The 22300-nt window shown below is 38.6% G+C and overlaps 1 protein-coding gene across 11 annotated transcripts in view; it reads left to right on the top strand.

Annotated features, from left to right (window-relative positions):
• Nucleotides 1-22300, top strand: part of PDE1C (phosphodiesterase 1C) — a 318847-nt gene that overhangs the window by 24535 nt on the left and 272012 nt on the right. For all 11 annotated transcript variants that reach the window (XM_040546315.1, XM_040546314.1, XM_040546316.1 and 8 more), the window contains exons 2-3: nt 9722-9772; nt 15965-16136. In XM_040546315.1, the coding sequence (XP_040402249.1) occupies nt 9722-9772; nt 15965-16136 (223 nt within the window). The remainder of the gene's footprint in view (nt 1-9721; nt 9773-15964; nt 16137-22300) is intronic.

The following is a 22300-nucleotide window of genomic DNA, read 5'->3' as shown; positions in this document are numbered from 1 at the left end:
TGGTCCTTTTGTTTTCAGCAAGCTTCCCACCAGTGCCTCTGCAAGCCTGTTCTTAGGTGCAACCAAAAGCAGAGTTTTCTTTTTATTATTCCCTCACCTCAGAGGAAATTCTGCTTTCACTGAATTGAATGGAAATTTGTGAGTAAGGATGATGTTTAAATTCATCCATGGTGCTACAGTAGAGTTCATGCATCCGTGCCCATCTTCGATAAATGTCAGCTATGTGATGTGGTTTGCTCTGAAGTGACATCTATTGAATTGGAGAAGACCCAGGGGAGAACATAAACTGATGACACAAGTTTTGAACGATGGGCTTGGGAACAATAGATGCACATGTTTATAGAGTACATCTCTTTCAATCTCCTAGGAGGATTTTCCTCTCGTATCTTGAGTAGGATGGAAATCTTTTCGGTCTGGTAGATTTGATATTTTTAACTTCACTTTTTATTGTGCTGTGGATAAAAAATGAATGCAATCTTCTCATTTATGTCCCCTTGTTACCCACTGGTCCACAATGAGTGAGGCTTTCACGTCTGTTCCACACCTCTGCTAACACTGTGCCAGCCTTGATCTGGTAGAATGAGAGGCACTGCTGAGAATAATGCTAGCAGCTTCCTGCCTTCTCGCTCCAGGCTTCCTCCATTACACGGGCAGGCTTTCTACAGGCTGCATGTTAGGGAGACGGATTGCTACAGTCCTTGTTTTTAGAGGTATCTAAATGTTCTTTTAGGAGCCACTTACTGTAAATTTCTCTCCTGAAATAATCCCAGGAACATTTAAGATTTTGTAGAAAGTCTTTTGAGGCTCAGGAAGGTACGTTCTTTCTCACTTTTAGTTCAGAGTCTCTGTGAAGCCTTGGTGTCATCCCTTTCATGCCACGTTTTAGGGCTACTGGTTCTCCCAGGCAGGATGGCCTGCTGTTGAATTAGCCAGGCACAGCACAGGGTGCTTGGTCTGGCCATGGCTCATATGTGTTTGAATAGACTAGGATCAGAAGAGTAAATTTCTGTTTACTTGAGGATTTGTTATGATGACTGTGGCAGTTTTGACCCAATACTGCAAGCACTTTAAAGCCATATACTTTTTTATTCAGTGAACCAGTTAGGGAATCTGTAGAGCACAGACTTATTGCACTATAGTATAAGATTTAATATAGTAGCAAAGCAGTCTTCATGGCTGTTTCCCGCCTACCAAGATATCTTTGTTTCACAATGTCTGTATTGGAATGACAATGCTATTAAATGCAACACGAATATTTGCTAACTGAAGATATTTTTACAGTACTGATCCCTCTAATATCAAGGTAGATGTAATGATAGTCATCTGTGCGCTTCTGCCTGTCTACGCTATGTTTAGTTAACTAATGGACTGGAGAGTGATTTCAGATTATGATTCATGAGTTGTTATGAAGGGGAAAAGTGGATATGGAAATAGCAGGAGAGGCTGGGGGTTTAAGTTTATAAATAGTTATAGCATCTGACAGTCAATCTGATCTCAGTGAAAACTCTTTGTGAACAGTGCTAAGCATTGGATCTTGGTGAATGTTCAGGGTAAGGTGGGAGAAGGAACTAAGCTGTATTTGGATCTTCCCTCCAGTTGCATTAACTAACAGTGGATGAAACCCCTCTTGTAAAGAAGCACTTTTGAAACTCCCTTTAGACTTTGAGGGTTTTTGCTTTTTCATTTATATTAATATATAGTCTCTAAAATATTTTTCCATGGGAAAATATATTGATCTATGTTTTAAACTTAATAAATAGTGTTAATATTAACTACTGCACAAAGAATCTCTATTGTCTTAGAACCACTAGATGAATATTGTTAAAGAACTCTGTGTAAGGGCTGGAATAATTTAACTACAGTTACTCAGACATCACAGTGTATTATTTTTGTCAAAAGAACTGGTGCTCACTTGGAGTTGGTAACGCTTATTCAAGCCCATTTTATGAAGCAGAAAAGCATGGGTAAAACAGGTGTCTTAAAGGTGATGGGGTTCAATGTGAGCCTTACATTCCAGGTGAAATTTTATAAATCAGACAACCAAATAGCTTCATTCTGAACTGGCATTTATCTAGGACCAAGTTAGGGACTAATGCCATTGCACAGTTTAGGGCTGATTGTACACTTCCTTACTTTTTAAAATATTGAGTTTTCAACTTAATTTGTACAGGTGACTGTTTCCTCTAGGACACACTGTTTATGCTGTAGAACAGAAAAGTCCACAGGCTGAAAAAACCTTAATTTTCAAGCAAAAATCAATATTTTTCATTGGATAAAAAATTGAAACTTTAAATTTTTTTTATAACTGTTCACACATTCCCCTCAAAAAGCAGTCTGTTTCTGTAATCACCCATCTTTTCAATATAACTTTGACTGTGAAAGCACACTATTGAAATCTGTTGCTAAACCACTGGATAATGCATCTTAAATTTACAATTCCATCAAAGTGGGAAAAACTGCTTCTTTTTCTTTGTTTATGTTTTTAATTAAGTACCTCTACTGTGAATAACTTGAAATTAGTCCTTTTTTTAGATCATCCCATTATCTAGAGTGATATAATAGCTGGTGATTTAGTAGTGTCACAAGGGTGCACAGGCAGCTCTCTGATTTCTGTTGCTTAGTTTTCAGTGCTTGAAGTAAACGCTTGAAATTGAGAGTGTTTCAGTAATCTCTGCACTTTTTTCTCATGAACTGACCCAGTGTCACTGGGAAAAAGCAGAGTATTTCTGCTGACTTACAAACCATTCATAATTGGGGCTGTAGCACTTCTAGGGCCCACATGCATGAGGAAGCTGATTTCAAAGTGATGTGACTTGATGTAACCACATCATAATCAGTGAGGTATAAGGACCATATCTAAATGAGAAGCCGGTATTTAAAAAACCTAAGAGCTGCTGAACTGAGCCAGACTAAGGCATGTGTCATCCTGTGGGCTGTTTCAGGTGGTGGCCAGAAGTACAGGGTGATCAGGTTAATTTATAGCTGATTTTTTATCAAAAACAGCAGGATAGGTGATGCTGTTCAGGAGAATGTCTTGCTACCACATCTGATACCATTTCTCACGTCTGTTGGGTGATACTCACTATGGTATTACTTACGTGATGATTTTTCTAATGGAATTGAGCTAGAAATCATAGTAGCCTTCATGGGCAGAATCATCTTCTAAAAATCTTGTAGCTTTGGTTTTGCATCCGCCTGTCTTAAATTCACTGCACAGAAATATATGACACAGACCAACTTTCCAAGTGTATAGTTACCCTCAGGAGAAAGGTGTGAGTGGGTTTGCTGCAACAGGCAGTCTGTTACAGCTACCAGAATTAAGAAATCTCAGCTGAATACAGAAGTCAGCCTGGATATTTCCAGAAGAAGCCAAAAGTTGAGGTAGCTTCACCACCTTGTAGTGGTGAAGGTTTTTATTTATACATATGTGTGTATGTTTATAAATATATATATATATATATATATATATAAATATATTTTCTCTTCCATCACCTTCTGATTCACTGAGTTGGGAATAAGAGAAGCTTGAGACTTGTGTGAGCAGACCTATTTTTTCTGTGACCCTGGGGAGCTGAGGGGTACTAAATCTACAGAATATGCATTAATAGTTTAGATAGATTACATAGGTCTGCTGCTCAGTTTTGAGGTTAGGAATATGTACAACATGGGCCTTTGTGTGCAGAAGGTGGGTTTGGTCCAGCCAGTTGCTGCTATTTGGGCTTATTTTCCCTAATCTCCAAAGCCCAGCATCAGTGTCCCTCTAGTCCTTAAGTGCTAGTAGGGTCATATTTTGCAAGTTCAATGTTTGTTTCTCTGTCTCTAAATAAAATTTGGCTGATGCTCAGAGTATTGTTCAGTTTTGCTTCTTTTCACACAGATATTTTGCACCAAGTTCTCTGTTACAACTCCTCTGTGTACACCTTGCCCTTTTTGAAAACATTTCTGCGGCTGTCAATAACATGCAGAAGCTCTGAAATCTGTGCCTGTAGTGAGAGTCCCTTCAAAGAGAGGCAGCAACTGTCTTCAGTTCCCTGCAGGAAAAAAGTGCTTTCCACTCCAGAAGCAGCTTTCCCAACACAAGTGCAGTGTAAGATCCTTTCATAAGGAGAATGAATCATCAGCTGTGTGTGGTGCTCCTCTCCCAGTTAATGAAGGATGACAATGTTTGGTGTACAGTGTAGTTGCCAGGCAAACAGCAGCAAAAAAATCCATTAGAAGTTATTTTGGGCAATACTGGGTAGAGTATGCCTCTTGGTTATTACTTATAAGTCAAGATTTCAGGTTCCTGCCTTCCAGAAGTATTTGGAAACACAGCTTTTATTTAGAATGTTTCATGATCTTCAGATTAAATCTGAGACTTGTGTTGTTCCTTTTGCAACTAACACAGTTGATCTATGACTGAATTGTAGTGACTGGTTTGAGTCTTTAGTCCAGAGTTGTCCTCTAAGGTTTCTGATCATGAAAGTGATGCTGCATGTTTTTATAACTTTTGTGACTTTGTGTTTTATAGTATATGTTTATACTGCCTGTGTTATTGATGCCCACAGCATGAGCAATTCAAACCATATTAAGTTAGTGGTGTTTCCTGTGTGGGATTCAACACTATTATCCAGAAAACTCTCTGGGTGACTAACTCTGGAGGGGCCTAAGTAATCTCTGTCTCAGTAATGTGAGCACTGGTTCTGTGGTTGATACATTTGGAGTTTATACAGTGCTTGATTAAAAACTCTCAGAAGCAGAATTTTCTATCCTGCCACTGAATGTCTTATTACTTGCATGGTCAGTGTCTTTTCTCATCTCTTTATCAGACTCTAAATCCTGTCAAGATGGGATTTCTTATGAGGAACCTTAACTTCTAAATGGGTAAGAAAGCCACCAGAAAAGCCGTCCTTTGGTGGTATTGTGCTTCTGATCTCTGTGTGTGGGATTGATCTTGTTGAAAAATTTTGTTAATGACTGACACACAGAAAAGAAAGTGACGAATATTGCGGCTGGTGACACAAAGCATTGCTAGTACAGAGGAGGATCTGAATTTCTAACAGTACAACTCAGATGATGTCCTGGGCTAACAGCAAGGGATGGAATTTAGTAGTGCGGAATGAAAGATCATGCTGATGAGGACTTAATAACAAGAACTTTGCTATGGCTGGAGAGTCTGTTAATTTGATGGGGCGGGTGGGTGTTACAGCACAGCTATTGTGTGGCTAGGAAAGAATATGGTACCATAAACAAATATTCAAGAAAATGGGAAAATGAATTGACACTGAAGAGGTCTAGTAAAGAGGGGGAGGAGATATGACAATACCTGTTCTGTAGGAAGACAGAACTAAAAGATAATGGTGTTTTTAGTCCACTAAATGATGATGAAAGGGGGAAATCCAGGCTTTCAGTGCAAAAGTCAGAGGAGGATTAAGCACCAGAAAAAAAAAACAGAAGTACTTCAGCTTAAAGAGATTGCTCGTGCAAGAACAAATTGATATAAATTGACTGTGAGTAAGTTTATGCTGGAAATTAAATGGTAGGTCATAACCCACACTGCAATCAGTTTCTGGCAAAGATACGTAATCATAAAAAACCAAGCTGTTTTAAGATAGAACTTGATAAGTTTATCAAACATGTAAGAGCATTACAGTCTTTTAGAGCAAAACCCCCTGGACTTCCCAGAGATGACCTTACTTTGATTTGTCTGTGAAAAATTGACGCAGTTATCTCCACAGATGTAGTACTTTTATTCTCCTGAGTTTTAAAGGAAACGATTATCGAGAGAGGATATATAAGTATGAGTGGATATGTAAGTATGTTAGGGCAATTCAGAAGTTTTTTTTTTTTTTTTTTTTTTTTTTTTATTTTTTTTTAGCAATGCTATACAAAACATGTACCATTGGAGGAGAACTTTTAAAAAAGTCCCAGGGAAGAGTTTATTCAGACGGTGTGTTCAAAGCAAATTTATCTGCGTATCTGTTTTCACTTTATCTAATGTATGTTTCCTCTTCCTTACACTTTGACAAATTTACCGGCAGCATGAAATATATAGTTAAACTCATCTGACCTTTGGTTGATTTACAATAAATAAATAAAGTCATCTTGAATGGGATGTGTTTACTGTTGGGTAAAAATGCCATATTTTCTTCAACCTCTCACTTGTTGAATTGTAAAATATAGGTGATGCTCTATTGTCTAAGTCTGTCAGACTTAATGAGTCAATACTATGAAGTGGTATATTTTTCTTTGCATTGTACTAGAAATTTGACAAAGGATCCTTGAAAGCTAAATTGGCTGAGGGGGTGTACTGGTGAAATCGATACCCGCTGTAGAAAAAAGTGGCAAGCTGTAGGAAATAGTTTTAACAGGGCAAACATTAAAAAATGAAGACTGCCTGAGACTCTAAGTTGGCATATGGTGAATTCACATATGAGTGATCCACATTAATCGAAGAACTGATCATACCTATGAAAATATTTTTATAATCACAAGGCAATATTCTTGAGATTTTCAGGCAGTTATAATATGATATAACACATTTGAAATTGAATAAATTTGATTAGGCCTGGTATTTTGTTGTCTACTTGGACAAGTGACCATGAACAGCATGTGTTTCATTCTAATGGGGTACCTGTTGTATATTTCCTGCCTGTCACAGCTGTCTTTCTGAAGGACTGTTAAGTTACTCACCAGCTATCTACATGTTGTTATACCTGTCACTGTGATTTGTGTTTGCTTCCACGATAGAATGGAAAATAACTTTGAATGTTTAGTAAAAAAAAAAAATAAAAAAAAATGTTGGGATGGAAACTGAAGAAGGTCCTATCCACTTAGAAGGATAAAGTAAATATCAGAAGTGCTGATAGTCATATCTAATCTGAGGTGAAAATCGGCCTAGATTTCAACACAGAAGTGTAGGGTGTGGCTGTAGAGTAGGCATATCTGAAGAGACAGCAGCAGGTGTAGGAAATCCTTGGAAATACGAGAAATCATCTTTGATGTGGTTTGTGACTTGCTTTCTCAGAAACTTAACTTATTTCTCTGGTTTCATTTATTCATACCTGCTTTCTACCAAAAGCTTATTGCTATTAATAAATATCAGTAAACAGGGGAAAAGATTTCAAGCTTTCCTGGAGAAAGTCTTTCTTCATATACATGTCATGTGTATAGGTCTGTAAGTTCCTCACCTCTTCACAGAACCCTGTAAGACAACTGTAGGATGTATATGCAGAAGTTCCATAGCAGAAACTGCATCAAGTAAAATCTAAGATACACAAAATATATGCAGAAATGTTCCTAAGATACACAAAATATTTGCAGAAATGTTCCTCACATCTTGCCTCTGAATCCCTCCCTTTCTGACTACAGGTTTAAACACATCTGAGATCTCACCTGTGTGCACACCTCACTGGTCCCATACAATTCCTGGCAGCGATTAGCTCACTTATTCCAGAAATCTTGCCAGTTGTTTATGATCAACAACCATGGTGCTTTTATATCCTGCTCATGGCTTTGCTGTTACCTGTACCTCTGCTCTGGATGACTGTACACCAGACAGAAGGGCGTTATTCTGTATATTACACAATCTGATGTTTGGAAAGTAAAAAGCATGTGGTCTGGAACTGGAAAATGTTTATTTCTGAGGTAATTAATGACACCCGTTGTGTTGGATGCTGGGACTATGTGAGCTGAGCTTCCCAAACACAGACGTTGGGTGGAGTGCTCTGGAACTCTCGTTGCCACATCTGGCTGGTAGGTGGCACACAGCGGAGACCCCGTGTACACCTGCAGCCCCTGGTGACCAGGGATTGCCATCTGCTACGAGAGCAGAGGGGGGAATAGCCACATGTGTGGCCCTTAGTAGGCACTTAATTGATCTAGGTTCACCCGATGCCCCAACTTAAACATCAATACATGTTACAATTTTACCTAGGCTCTGCTGTGATGCAGAGGTGCCTAAGGCTGCAGAATGGACTAGTCCAGCCCACCTGGCGCAAGCTGGCAGCACTGAGTTGAAGACAAATCTTGGCTGCTTGCTCTTTACACATTGGCTATAGCAGTGTTTTCTGAACATTTTGTCCCTACAAAAATTGTCACAGTTCTCCATCTTACTGGGCTCGTCTCTTTGGATTCCTGCCCCATGGAGGATGCTGCTGCCTCTCCTTCATCATGCCATCACCTCAAGCAGACCTAAACTTATCTGTGAAATTATAAAGTGCTCTGGACCTGCTGAACTGTGCAGTCACTCAGGTGTCTCTGGTTGGTGCTTTTTTTAAAAAATAATTTTTCTGATCCTTTTAAGACTTTTTGAGGTCCCTATGGAAGAAGATATTTGTGACTGCACCCATAAAATCCGAGTTTCCCAATCTCTCTGGCTGGCTGGTACAAAAGGACTTTTGCAGTCCTTATCCTGCGCCAATGAGAGGTACAGAAAAATTCCCTTGCTTGGCTTTCCACACCTTTAGAAAGCCGCGCGTTTTAAGGGCACCATCTACTGGCTAATGTGAGCAAAACGGTACACTGATTTGTTATCGACTCCCTTTATTCACTAAAATAATGAGTGCTAGAGTCACTATTACCAATGGGCAAAAGATTGGATTGTAAATAGTGAAAGCTGGAATGGCACTAGGTATGTCTGAAACAAAACCAAACTGAAGTTGACAGCTTTAAGGTCTGTTAGAATTAAATTTCCTCAAAAGACTTTTCTGGCTTCGAAAAGTCCATTACTGTTTAGAGGACATCATTATCTTGCTAGGGATTTATGAATCTGTTCTGGCCATGTTTTGCATCCCTTTGTGGGATTTCTTAGCTTGGTTGGTCTTGTCTCTAGAAAATAGAATTTTTAAAGAAAACAAGGAATTGTCAAGGTTTATGTGTACAGTCATAATATGTTCTCCTCCCTTTTGACCCATCAGTGGAGTTCCTTATGATTATTCTAGCTCTAAAAAATAAGTCATGGGCGGTAATTTATCTCATTGATAACTTACCTCTTTTTTTTTTTTTTTTTTCCCCCATAGTTTAGTGTTGTGAGAATCCCAAAATATCTTCTATGCACTTGACTAACTGTATATTGGCTGGGTCACATAAATATTGAGAGTTATGGCAGTCTGAACCTGAGGCAGAAAAAAGCAGAATTCATATGGGGTTGTTTTTAATCCTAGGTAATATCTATAAGCAGTTCCAAATGTTACAGGATTCCTTTGCGTAGGTCCTTAAATTTCATATAACAACTTGCTATTAAATGATCCTCTGGGCTATTGTATTTCCTTATGTAGGCAGAAAAATCTTTTTTCTTACTGTACTCCATAAAGTAAATGGGTAAAATGACATTTTGTTTAGGACTCGGGGGAAAAAGTATGATATGAAATAGAATTTATAAGGATGACTGTGGTTATATATTGCTATGGACTGTTAATAGGTAGCGTTTAAATGTTAGGAAGTTGTGATTCAGTTATAACGTGGGACAAGACAATGTCTGCAGGTACCTATAGCGTGTCATGCTGACTCCAAAAGCAGAACTGAACTGGACAGACATATAAACATGCAAAGAAACATATTTGGTGGCATAAAAAAAAAAAAAAGCAACTGTGTGTGGATGCTTATGCATATATATCCAACTGTTGTTACTGCAAACAGTTGTCTCTCCTTTATATGCACGAAAATTTGTATTATTATCAGTCTTAGACAATGCAACTTTTAAATGTAATGCTTTTTATTTCTCCATATTTTCTCCTTTCAGTTGCAAATGAGACGGGTGACAAAAATGCACGACCACTTTCACGATTTGCCCGTAAGTAGCCTTTTTTATTTTAACTGGGTAAATAGTCTATGTATGGTAGAAATAAATACATTCAGTAAGTATTTTAATCTCATATTATGGCTACCCTATTGTTACGGTTCATTTAAAATACTAAACTGAAGAGCTATAGTATAGAAACATCTCTTATAGAAATCCAGTCTTTCTAAACAATGTTGATGCAAATTTAAAAGAGTGGAAGGCTTTGTGGCTATATAGCTGTTTCAAGCATAAAAGGTTATAAAAACATGTCACAAAGGCAGCTGAAGTTGACCACAGGGGCTACAAAGACTTGGGTTAAGCCTTCGAAATAGCATACTGGAAATGTGTTCAAACCATAATACTTCATCGCTGTTTGCATCCCATGGCAGGGTTGGGAGCTAAAGATATGGCTTGGGGTTTGAAATGAGTGTCCCAGATTTGAACAAAACAAAGGGATGCATCTGGTAACCTAACACCAGGTGAGTGTTAATTTGACCATATGGACCATTAAAAACAAACGTAACAAAACATATAGGATTGAAGAGGAAGATTGGAAATCCTGTTCGTAACAGTTTCATAATGCTTTGTGATCACTTAGCAGGGAAAAATCCTCTTCTCATTATTAAAAGGGGGCATTTGCCATCATCATTTGCGTGTGTGGTACAGGCCAAAACATCGATTTACATCTACCGTGCATTATTTGGCACAGTCACATGATGGCGCTCCCAGCATATAGGCAGGGAGAGCAAAGGCCACAGAAGGAACTGCTGTGGCTATAAAATCTGTCACACGCAGTGATTTACAGGGTGATGGAACAGATTGAACAGGACTAAGAAAATTATACTAGCATTCCTTATGCCTGACTTGGGGTTTACTTTCCTTCATGTTGTAGACTGCAAAGCTTAAAAAGGGGCTCTGTCAATCACTACTGGCTGGTTGAATGCTGAAAATGCGCATCACAAAGGAGAACAATGTAAATGTCGATGTTTTCAAGTTCTTTTTCACTCTTTTTGTCCATTATGGTTCCTAAATGCTAGCTTTAGGCTTGGCAGATTCAGGCCAAATACCATTTATTCCTAGATATTTGAGTTACGAGGACTTCATGCTGCAGTATTGACTGACTAGGTCAAACATAATGCCATATTTCGAACTCAGCTTGCATTCTAGTTCAGATTTTGGCATTCATAAGAATGCGATTTTTCATAATTGTGTACAGGGTGTAGGTCTGAGATGCAGGAACAACCAGTTTGTGTTCCTGCTTTAATCTTAGCTCTCAACCAGGTACCCAGGCCTTATTTGCAGAGGTACTGGTGACTTGCATTACATGGAAGAGAACTGACTGGTGGATGCTGTCAGATGAATGAAGGCAGAGGAAACCCCCTTGTAAGGCCTCATTGTATTACCTGGTGCTGCATGGGATTAAGTGAGGAGGTGAGATCAAGGCCCCAGGCTGCCTGGCAGTTATAGAAATACAGTGCAGAGGTGAATACTTAGATTAAAAACTGCGTAAGGAGGTAGCAGCAGAGACCTGGTATAGGGATGGAGAGGGATAATTCAAAGTGTTAAACAGACCCTCACTATTAGGATTTTAATTTAGTGATTTGGGAGTCAGGTTGAGAATATAATGATACAACTAAAGGATATAATGGTACAATTAAACTGAGGATATAATGATATAATTAAAGGTTGGACTAGATGATTAAATGTTGAACTAGATGATCTTAGATGTCTTTTCCAACCTAAATAATTCTATGATTCTAACTAGTTTATCATAAGGTACAATTAATGGTGACTGTGGTCATGAATAGGATAAGGTATAACTCTGTGGAAATGGCAAGGAAAAGTAGAATGTGAACTGTTATGAAAAGGAAGGAAATATCTTAGGCATGTGCTGAATTAAATGGGAAATCCCAAAATCTATGCTGCGAGCACTATAATCTACTCTGCCATACCATGTTTTCATCAAACAGTCAGTGAAGTGCGGACCAAACATTCAAAAACATTCTGGCTGATGAATCGCAGAAAAATTGGTAGTATTTGAGGACAAGGTGTCAAGCAATAACTGAAGTGATAGAGGATTACTATTATCCTTGTCATCTGGTTCACAAAACAGAGACTGGGTGTTTTCTAGGACTGACCTTTCCACTTGAATGATTAGTTTAAAGGCAATTACTAACTTCACCCTCACAGCAGAGAACAGGACAGCGTTGCTCTGTAGCAGCTGCCCATTTGTGGTCAATGCTAAAACTCAGATTTCAGTGGGATTGCAGTTAGGCTGATCTTATTTCCTTTATCTACCTCTCTAATGACAGATATCCTACGGAAATTCAGATGATCTGTGTCCACTGTGACTGTTTCCCACAGCTCTCTGGTGTATGTGGTTGTTTCCAGTTTACATTGGGAGGAAACAAAAAAAAAAAGGTTGCTGCTGTTGAGCAGGACAGTAGGAATGCTGGCTGTGTGGTATCCATGTAGGAAGACTTGTAGTGTAACAATATTTTCAGAGTATATGAAAGTATTTGAATACTTACTGTGTCAAGTTTACCATACAGTTTAAGCAGAATTCTGCATTTTAGATTATAGCACTTCAATCTATTTTGCTTTTGCCTCTAGCTCAACTCTAATTATCTTTGACAGGGTATAATAAAATGAAGGAGAAGTATTTTTGCAAATTTTTACACTTACCACAATGATTTAAAGTTAAAATTGAGTTGTTAAGTGTTACTCATTCCAATGCTAGAGCTAGCCAATCTCCTGTTCTCTTAAATGTCCAGTTCCAGCTCATTCAGCAGACTTTGAGTTTAAGCACTTACTACATAGTGGGTATCTCACTGTATTGTCTTGCTACAAGTCCTATTGTGTCATCAGTATTTGAATAGTTGCAGCTGTGGGGATTTAAGTCCATCAGGCTTTCAGCACTTCAGGCAGCTGAAGGCTTCTGGCTGATGTATGGTCTAGCAGGCCTGTTAAGCAAAACACTCATTCGCTTGAATGTACTTCATCTGAGCGAACTGTAGGCAGGCTGTGAATGCTGGTTAGGATGGGTGGACGTTGCATTTCAGTGCTCTAATGAGGTTAGTTAATTCATGTTGGCTGATGGTGATCTTCAGGAGAGCTAAGTGTATAGCTAGGTCTACAGTCTGGATCTTATTATAGTGAAAAACTATGTGAATGAATATCCACACTGGAGGAACAAGGGCTGTGGGTCTATGTACAGACAGTGTAGAGAAAAACAACGTATACTGCAACAAGTACTTGTTTTTCTTACACTGATGTTATTTAAAGCAAAGCAAAAAAAAAATTATTTGACTGTATGGCTTTCAATGGCAGTTTGCTAACCTGTCACTGTTGGTTTTCAGTGGTAGCGTGTGCCTTGAGCTACTTGTATCTAGTAAGTGCAGGAAGAGATGAATATCTCTTTTTTCTAGATCCATGGAGTTCTGCAATTGACAAGCTGGAGTGCTTGTGGAATAAAAGAAACGGTATAGCTGTGAAAATAAAGAGAAGGTTCAGGTTGGGGAAGCTTGGCAGAATCTTTCGAGTTATTGCAGGAAAAAACCTCAAAGTTATAAATGTGGCTTGAGAGCCTCTTTTCCACAAGATATGTTTTTAATAGTATGCAACAGTTTTTTTCAGCAAGTGTTGATGTCCTGAGTTTTTTGTCTTGGTGTGCAGCATTTATGGCTGGATGACAACTTGTTTGTCTTTGTTGACCTTAGCTTAACAGAGCCTTAAAAATCTGTTTCCAAGAGTGCCCATGTGTGCCATACTTTTGCAAAAGAAATGGTCCTCTCAACATATTATAGGGAGTTGCACTATATTTGGCTATGTCACAGACGGCCTGTATGGTCAGTCAAATAATTTAAAACTCCTGAATCCTTTATATTTCTACTTATGAAATAGGTACACAAATGCTTAAATATTCAAATAAAACTAAGAAACGTGGGGAAATTTGGGTGGCGCTCTAAGTACGGAAACAGTAGCATAACATAAATGCTTGAATGATATAGATGTACTGATGTTGCATTTAATTCTGCAGCTGTTGCATATAAATTACTTGGCTTTGGACTACCTGGTGTGAGTATTAATTTTTCTAGCTGTTGTTAGACACAACTCAGCACAGAACATCAAGGTTACTTGTAAATCTTGGTAAATATGGTCCTTGCATATGAATAGCTGCTGACAATTAAGAGCAAAGAAGCACACGGATATGAAGTTTTCCTGAGTAGCTAGGAAATATTCTGAAAATTATTTTGGGTTGGAGGAGATAAACAAGAATTCTTGCTTTTCTTCTGTGTGCACTATTTAGGCTGTGTGAAAACAAGACATGTAAGACAACTAGCAAACCAAGCCTGCCACTACCTATTTGTTGCAGCAGATATTGCTACTTCTAACAGTATTTTCTTGTAATATAATCTCAAGAGACATGGGATAACAACTCTGCTTTTCAGTTTCCTCTCATGTACTATGTGTGTCAAACAACAGTTAGCCTTAATCCATGTATTTTACATCCATTATTTGCTGCTTAATTGTCTCTGCTGGACAATTGCATGAGTGCCAGGAAAATATTTCAAAGTGTTATCTGTACAGTCTTCTATTGAAGTCAGTTGCTGACTTTAGAAATATTCTATTTGTCAGAATATTTTGTTTGTTTGTTTTGCGTAGTAATAAAATGTCCGCAGAGAAGGACTACCAGAAGAGCTGGTACTTCTTATTACTTTGGAATCCAGTAAGCTCAATGCTCATGGCACTTCTGTTTTGGGAAGTCTCTTAACTGAAATCAGGATTTCCGTACTTAGCTGCTCTTGGAAGCTGCTAACTTTGCTTTAAAGTTAAACTATGATACAGGTGGTCTGTATGGGAATATCACAAGGGTTTTCAGAAGTGCCTAGCTTATTCAGAAGCCTTTTGGAAATATGAAATACGCTTTTTTAAATTTTATGAAATATAAGTCATGTATACCCTTCTTGAAAGGCAGGGAAGAGAGATCTGACTGAGGGGTGCTAATTGTACTTTGTCAGTGGAACTACATTTCTAGACAAGAATGGGTTTTGTGAATGACAAGCACAAGGCACCTGGTGACACTTCTAAATAAATGTAAAAAAGAACATCCATAGCAATATTTTGGCATTTGAATGTCTATTGAAAAAAGCTGAAGTTTCAACAGAAAGGAATTATGTTTTCTAGTACTAGTCCTTCAGTGATATCTTTAATCTGTAATTTAACCATCATTAACTTGAGTCAGTGAAAGTCAACAGTTAATTTTGAATTGATTTGGTACTTTTTTTTTGGTTCTTTCATTTAAAATACTGCCATGACAATACATGCTAAGCTATAATTCAAATATAATGTGAAGAGGAAGCTTTTTGTTGACAAATGAAAGCTTCTTGGTCTGCAACCAGATCTCGTTATGGGCAGCTGTTATGTCTTGACTCTGGTAGGCAGCAAAGCCTCACACAGCTCACTCCCTGCCAGTGGGATGGGGGAGAGTATTGGAGGGATAGAAGTGAGAAAGCTTGTGGGTTGAGATAGAGTTTAATAGGTAAAGCAAAAGCTGCACACACCAGCAAAGCAAAATATGGAATTCACTCACTACTTTTCATGGGCAAGTCAGGTGTTTAGCTATTTCCAGGAAAGGAGGGCTTTGTCATGTGTAACAGTTACTTGGGAAGACAAACGCTGCACCTCCAAATGTCCGTCCTTTCCTCTTCCTTCCCCTCATCTTTTATTGCTGAACAGGACATCGTGTGATATGGAATATCCCTTTGGTCAGTCTGGGTCAGATCTCATGGTTGTGACCCTTCCCAGCTTCTTGTGCACCCTCAGCCCACTTACTGGTGGAGCAGTGTGAGGAAGCATAAAAGACCTTGATGCCCTCTAAGTACAGCTCAGCAACAACTAAGACGTCTGTGTTATCAATGCTGTTTTGGTCACAAATCCAAAACATAGTGCCATGTGGGCTGCTATGAAGAAAACTGACTCTATTCCAGCCAAAACCAGTGCAGAGGCATTACAGTCTTGGATTTTAAAATGACCAAATGTTAGTGCTTATTTCCACTTCGAGCTTTATTTCAGGTTTTCAGGCATAATCCCAAAATCTGATGATGCAAAGGCAGAAAGGTAGCAGAGAAAGATATCTTTGTTTTCTAGACTGCTGAATTACTGGTCTATGAGTTCATTTTCCTTCTCACTCTGTTTCTGCAGGGTCTAAATCACAAAACTGCTTGTGGAACACCATTATTGGTGGGCTGACTGGCAACCTCAAGGAAAGACCAAAGCCCACCATCATCAGTGACCCGAGACCTCCTGAGGAAATCTTAGCAGATGAGCTACCACCAGTGGACAGTCCTGAAGCATTGGTGAAAACATCTTTCAGGTCTGGTGATATGAGTTTACTTTGTTTATGCTTGAGAGGATATTTTTAAGACTGTCTATAGTGTGAATTTGGTGGGAGAAATCAATACTGAAAGATTCTGCAATGCTGCGTAGCTTTGTATGGAACAGGAGTGAAAAAAGAGGTCCATAAATAATACTGACTGGACACTTCTTTTTTCTCAGCCGTCTTAAAGTATTATGGAAAAGAAAGATACAAATACTGTAACTACTGAAAATGGTCAACAAAGGCAGCTCATTATATGGAAATGTCTTTGAAGATTGATATTGTTTCATTTGAAAGTGCTTTAGTGATGAAAGCTTGCACTTTAGGTCAGATGATGTACTTTACTGATGCAAGGGAGTGTTAAACCTTTCTCTGTTGATGTAATGTCTTGAGAACTGTCTAGCATTAATTTATTTTGTCCAGGAGAAGGATGCTGGGCAGGGGCTTGCAAGCAAGCAATTGCTGCTGTTGTCAAGTATGAGATATATCAATTGCTGGGTTTTCTTCTCATTTAATCATGTGGATGTATAGTTGTCAGATGTTTCTTGACATGTTTTCTGAAAATAATTTTCACAAAATAAGGTAAAATGGAGAAGCTGTGTGCATGTGGTGGATCTTTGCCGAAAACATGAAAATTGGTGTGCCCAGAAAAAAGTTTGTGGCAGATTTTGATTTTTCCAACTGCTTTTGGAGCTTTTTTTGATGTTGAAGGAAAATCCTATGCTCTGGTTTTCTTTTATAATCGACATGTGTGAAAGCAAAAAGTGATTTTTGCTTTGGATAAATTTTTCTGTGCTGAAGTATTTTTCTTATACCTCAGTCTGTCAAACTTATTTCAGACTTCATATAAACGTTATTTTGAAGGTACTTATTTATTAAGTTATTATATTAGGTAGTAGTTTGATATCTTGTTTATAGTGTTTTATGTTAAAAAAGAAAAAAAAATACCATCAAGTCAATTTATGTCAGCTTATATAAATCCTGTAATCTTATAGCCAATTATAGTTCCTTAATATTTCTATTGAAATGATTCAGGACAAATGTTCCAGAACCTGGATCCTCCTTTTATAATGACCTGTGATATTTAATGATTTTTAAACACTTTTTGATTCTGGTATTTGAAATCTATTTCAAGTGCTCTTTTTAGCTTTCATTTCTCACAACAAATTCTGGGCAGCAGCAATCCTTATGTTGCCGTCATCAAGATAATTCCAACCATTTTATATGACAAAATAATGTCACAGCATTTCAAATGGTATGATTTGATTATCTGTGTAGGGGTGACTCTTGGAAGAAGTGAGCTCGTAAATAGCATAATAAGGACTGATGAATTGGAAAATGTAATTTAGCCAAATAGTTTTGCTAATGTGGTGTAAATGGCTTTAGAAACATTAGAGAACCTTTGCATTTCATCTGTATAAAAATTACTGTACAATGTGGCATTGTTTAGACTTTTATAGAAGGAAATCCAAACAAATGGTTGTTATGAAGAAAACTGTCTAGCTTTACAAATAAAAGTAGCCCTGTCCGTCTAAGCAATGCACAGGAGCTGAAGATAAGGGTACTCTGCAGTTACTGTGTGAAGGCACAAGAAAATAAAAATACTTCTGTGTTTTTATTCAGTTTGGGATCTTGTTGATACTATGGTGTAAACTGGGGCTTAGGAAGCAGTAGCATTTTTTTGCATGATGAATTACATACTTGATTCATCGGGGGTTTCTGTGGGTAATGATCTTCAAGTACATCTTTGGCAGAGTGTAATCGGTGCACGTGGGTGCCAGTGATTGTCTGCCAGTTACAGGCTTCCCTTATTTCTTGTTTTCTAGACACAGGTGGAAGACCTAGATAACCCATTGCATTTTAGGGAATGAAATGTGCTTCACAAGTTTTCAAGTCCAGTGTGTCTTAATTACTAATCTAGTGGTTGAATCTTGGGGTCAATGGAGGGCAATGTTGTGTTCGTACGAACTGAATTCGTGGCAGGAAAGACCAGACCTTGTTTTCTAATGTAACTGCTAGAAACCATAAAATTCAGCAACTCTCTCACTACTTCTGATTCACTGCTGTTAGAGCAGTATATGGCAGTACTATCCCTTTCATGCATAGTTAAAAAGAAAATGTCTCTCCAGTGTCAAATGAGTCACACTTCCTTGTGATTGCATCTCTTTTTATGTGAATACATGTAAGCATTATGAAATCCCAGTTGCCACCCCTGGTATTAGATCTTGTTTTCTACTGTGCAGTAGTTATTGTTCTGTAGGTTGGAAAATTAGGAGATTTATATTTGATTTTGTTCAACATCCAGATATGAGATTGAAATGCATTTAAACATAAAAGGAGAAATGTGATTAGTTCAATCTTTCTAGTCCTACTTTTCCTGCAGTAGTAAACCATCTTTATGATATAAAGCAAAACAAACAACAACAAAAACAAACCAACCCTTTCTCTACACCCCAAATCAGTATAGTGCGTGATCTCTCCTTAATTAAAAACTGTTCTGATAGTCTTGTTTCTTCTACGTTTTTTTAATGCCTCCTTTCTGAAGATACCAAGAACAAACTCAAGAGATTAGTCTAAACAAGATTAAGGGCCTCTCTAAAGAGAGAATTGCAAGAGTTTGCAGTACCTTGTTTGCAATATTGTGTTGAGCAACTAGTCATAAGTAATTTTGTGCCTTTTCAAGTTATACTACTGCAGTGCTTAAATTATGGATTCTAAAATCCATTCTTACTGGTATTTACTCTTTTCCTCTAATAAAGACAGAAGAGATGCTAATTAAAATATGGTGGAAACATGGAGAATGTAGGATTATCCCCTTCTGAGACTTAAAAAAAAAAAAAAAAAAAAAAAGGCGAACAATTACATGTAGAAATGATTAGCTTGGCTCATACTTCACAATTACAGAAACTGTGAACATTTTCTTTTTAAATAGCTGTGCATGTATCAGCATCTATATATGTAAAATCATTGGCTGTGGATTGATGACCAGGAATATTAGATGGTGGACCTGTGCCTTTGTCAAGGCTGCTGGGATCTGAATGTTGCCTGGAGATTGCCAGTGATTACTGATGCTGGAGCTTGTGACTCAGAAACTCTCTCCTAGGTCTGCTTCTTGATCTGCTAGGTCCCAGCAATGACCAGTGTTGAGGTTGGTATTGGTAGAATTAATGTTGGTTAATTAATGAACCCTAGAAGAGACCATGTAGTAACTTTACAGCCTGATCTAGCTTCTGTGCCCTGCTTCCTGGCAGCATCCCCCAAGCAAGTGCTTTGGTAATGCTGGGTCAGCACCTACCATGGGGAACAGAGAAACGAGACAAGTCTGGGTGCTGTTCTCCAAATACAACCTACAAGTTTATGGAAGTGTTTTTATATTGAGGATATAATAGAAACTGCTGCGTTTGTCCCCAGGCTGCTACCTGGATTGAACCAAGTCACCAAGGGAGTGCTACTCCAGGCTGAAAATTTGATGGGCCCAAGTTGTCATGATTTTTCTTAGTTCATTTGGTTTTGGTGTACAGGAGGGACAGCATTATTTTGAGTCTGAAGATCAGGAACACTGCACTGGGGCATGACTGTGATGGTGCTTATGGAGCAGTGGCAACGTAAGAGCCACACTGGATCTCATGGCAGGAGAGTTCCTGCAGTAGGGGGTGATGGGAATGAACTGGGAAGAAGAACTGGAAGGGAAGAACTGGAGATGCTCTTCTAAGACAAAAGGTTCAGTGCAGCCTACCATCCTGGTCCGGCATCTTTGTGACAGCTAACATTGTTCTGTAACTGCAGCCTTATCCAGCTGGTGGGGACTCTGGGCGGGAGTGTTTTCCAGAGTGATAAATTGGGATGTGAGGCTAAACCCATCCACCCTACATCAGACAAGCCTCACTGAATACCTATGTAGATAAAATGAACTAGGAGGTGATATATATTTTCTATTACAAAGGTCTCACCATTTGATAGGCCATATGTCCTGGGAACCAGAGCGGAAGATTCAGTTCCTTCAAGATGAGAGTACTTTTGAGCCCAGTGCTTGCATGGGTTCTTCATTTCTATCACCTTTCAAAGTATTTGCTGCTTTCAGTTTGACTTGGTACCTTGCCTACCTTGGTAGCTGTGTTTTCTACATCAGATACAAACTTTTTCTTAATCTTTCCAAGGACAGTTTGCTTTGCTTTCCTTATCTGCTTCTGTTCTGACTTGAGAATCTTAAATCAGATTGGCAGCTAATCTTCTTGCACTTTTGCTTCATTTGTGGGTAATGTTAACTCTTGCTCCCATCAGCTACTGGCTAGTTGGTCCACAGGATAGAGGTGCTACTGCTGTGCTCCAAAGGTGAAAATTTCAGTCCCAGCACCACAAGGCTCAATCCCTGGGGTCAAGGTGGCATGAGTGGGAATAGGGGTAGGAGCCTTCCTTCCCCTCTACCTTGTCTGAGCCATAGCAAGAACTCACCTGCAGTCATGTGGTGGAAAGGGACTTGTTGGGGGCTCCTCCATTGGCCATGTTTTGACTCTCTGGGTGGCACCAAAGCTTGTCTGCAGCTATCTAAGCTGTATGTGGGGCCTGAAAATCAGAGAGGGAGGGAATGTTGTGTAGGAGAGCTCATGACCATGACCACAGATGTAGAATAAAGTTCTTCCTTCTGTCCCACAGATACATGTCTGGATCTCAGTATTTCTTTACTGTCTGCTTTTTTAAATTAGATTTTATTCTTGTATTTATATTTTTTAGTTTTTAAAACACAAAAAGGAGAGAGAAGACTCACTTGCCCTAACTTGATTAAAAAAAAAAAATACTGTGCAAGGCTGGAAACACGAAAAACACTCTCACTGTTTTTTTACCCACCTACAGCATGTCCAGGTCTTGCTAAACATTAAAACGTAAGCAGTATCTCTGAAAACCACCCTTCTCAACATTTTTTTCAATCCGGACTTATTACAAAGCATTTTACTTGCATTAAATTTAAATTCATCTGTGTTCTATTCAAATCTCTTGCTTATTCCTGTTATTTATTGATACTCATTAGGATGAATAGGAAGTGAAAAGTGCTCTGTTCATTAAGGAAACGGCTCCCACACCATTCATCTCTTCTCTCTTCTTTTAATTGTGCCTTCTTTCTAGGTGTGTGTTAGGCCTTGAGAGAGCTATGCATTCATTTCTTGGTAGATTGAGATTTATGAGTCAGAGGGGGAATGATCAGAGGAGAAAGATTTATACCAGTTACTGTTCAAAGGCTGCATTCTCTCTCCCTTCACATATATTCACATGGGTCCATGAGGAAGGTATTTTTTCAGGCAGTTGAAAGAGAAATGGACCTCTTTTTTTTTTTTTTGACATCACAGTTGTCTTGTTCTTCATAGGACAGATGTATTATTGATGATAAGCAAAGCCTAGCTATTCTGTCCCTGTAAATATCAGGTACATCAAAAGGCCCAAGTTGAGAAACTCAGATGCACTGTAGGTGTCCGAACACAGCTGTAGGATCTAAAGGTAGGGAAAAAACCCACTTCCAAAATGGGAACAGAACTTTGAGCTGCAGTTCTTTGGATGAACAAGGTCCTGGTAGTAAAGAAGTCCTACTTGGAGGACTGGCTTAGCATATCTACTTGACCACATATCTACTTACCATGCATCACCTGAGTCTTGTATTATAATAAACTCTGAGCATTTGTTTTGCAGCTGCATTGGGCTTCCAGTTAGAGCTCTGTAAACTTACAGGTCATCCCTAGTTCTTGGTAAGGACTATGGTAGCCTCCACCATGTACAGAGGGCAGGCAGGTTAAATCCAAGCTGTACAACTGGAGTCTCAAACATCTGTGTGACATAAGGCTGTTCCAAGGTCCATGTGTGGACAGAAATAAAATTAATTGCTTGGCTTTCTAGACTTGCCAGACCTGTATTCCTTGCAGGTTTACAGAATAAGCTATATGCAGGCAGGAAGTTGTATATAGGAAAACATAAGGACTGTCTTTATCCTGCTAAGGAAGTACTTAATAATACACAATTTAGTTATCTCTACCATAAGAGATTAATAGCCTTTACATGCTAATACCAGGCTGGGAGGCCTTACAATTCCCATTGACAATACTTTTAGCTTGCTTTCTTAAGGAAAACTGGAAATACTTTTCCTAAGGAAAATGCTGTATGACCTTCAGTTAGCT

This window comes from Cygnus olor, chromosome 2 (assembly GCF_009769625.2).
Source record: "Cygnus olor isolate bCygOlo1 chromosome 2, bCygOlo1.pri.v2, whole genome shotgun sequence".
Lineage (NCBI taxonomy): Eukaryota > Metazoa > Chordata > Aves > Anseriformes > Anatidae > Cygnus > Cygnus olor.
The sequence above is the reverse complement of the archived record's forward strand: the minus strand, read 5'-3'. Positions and strand labels throughout refer to the sequence as shown.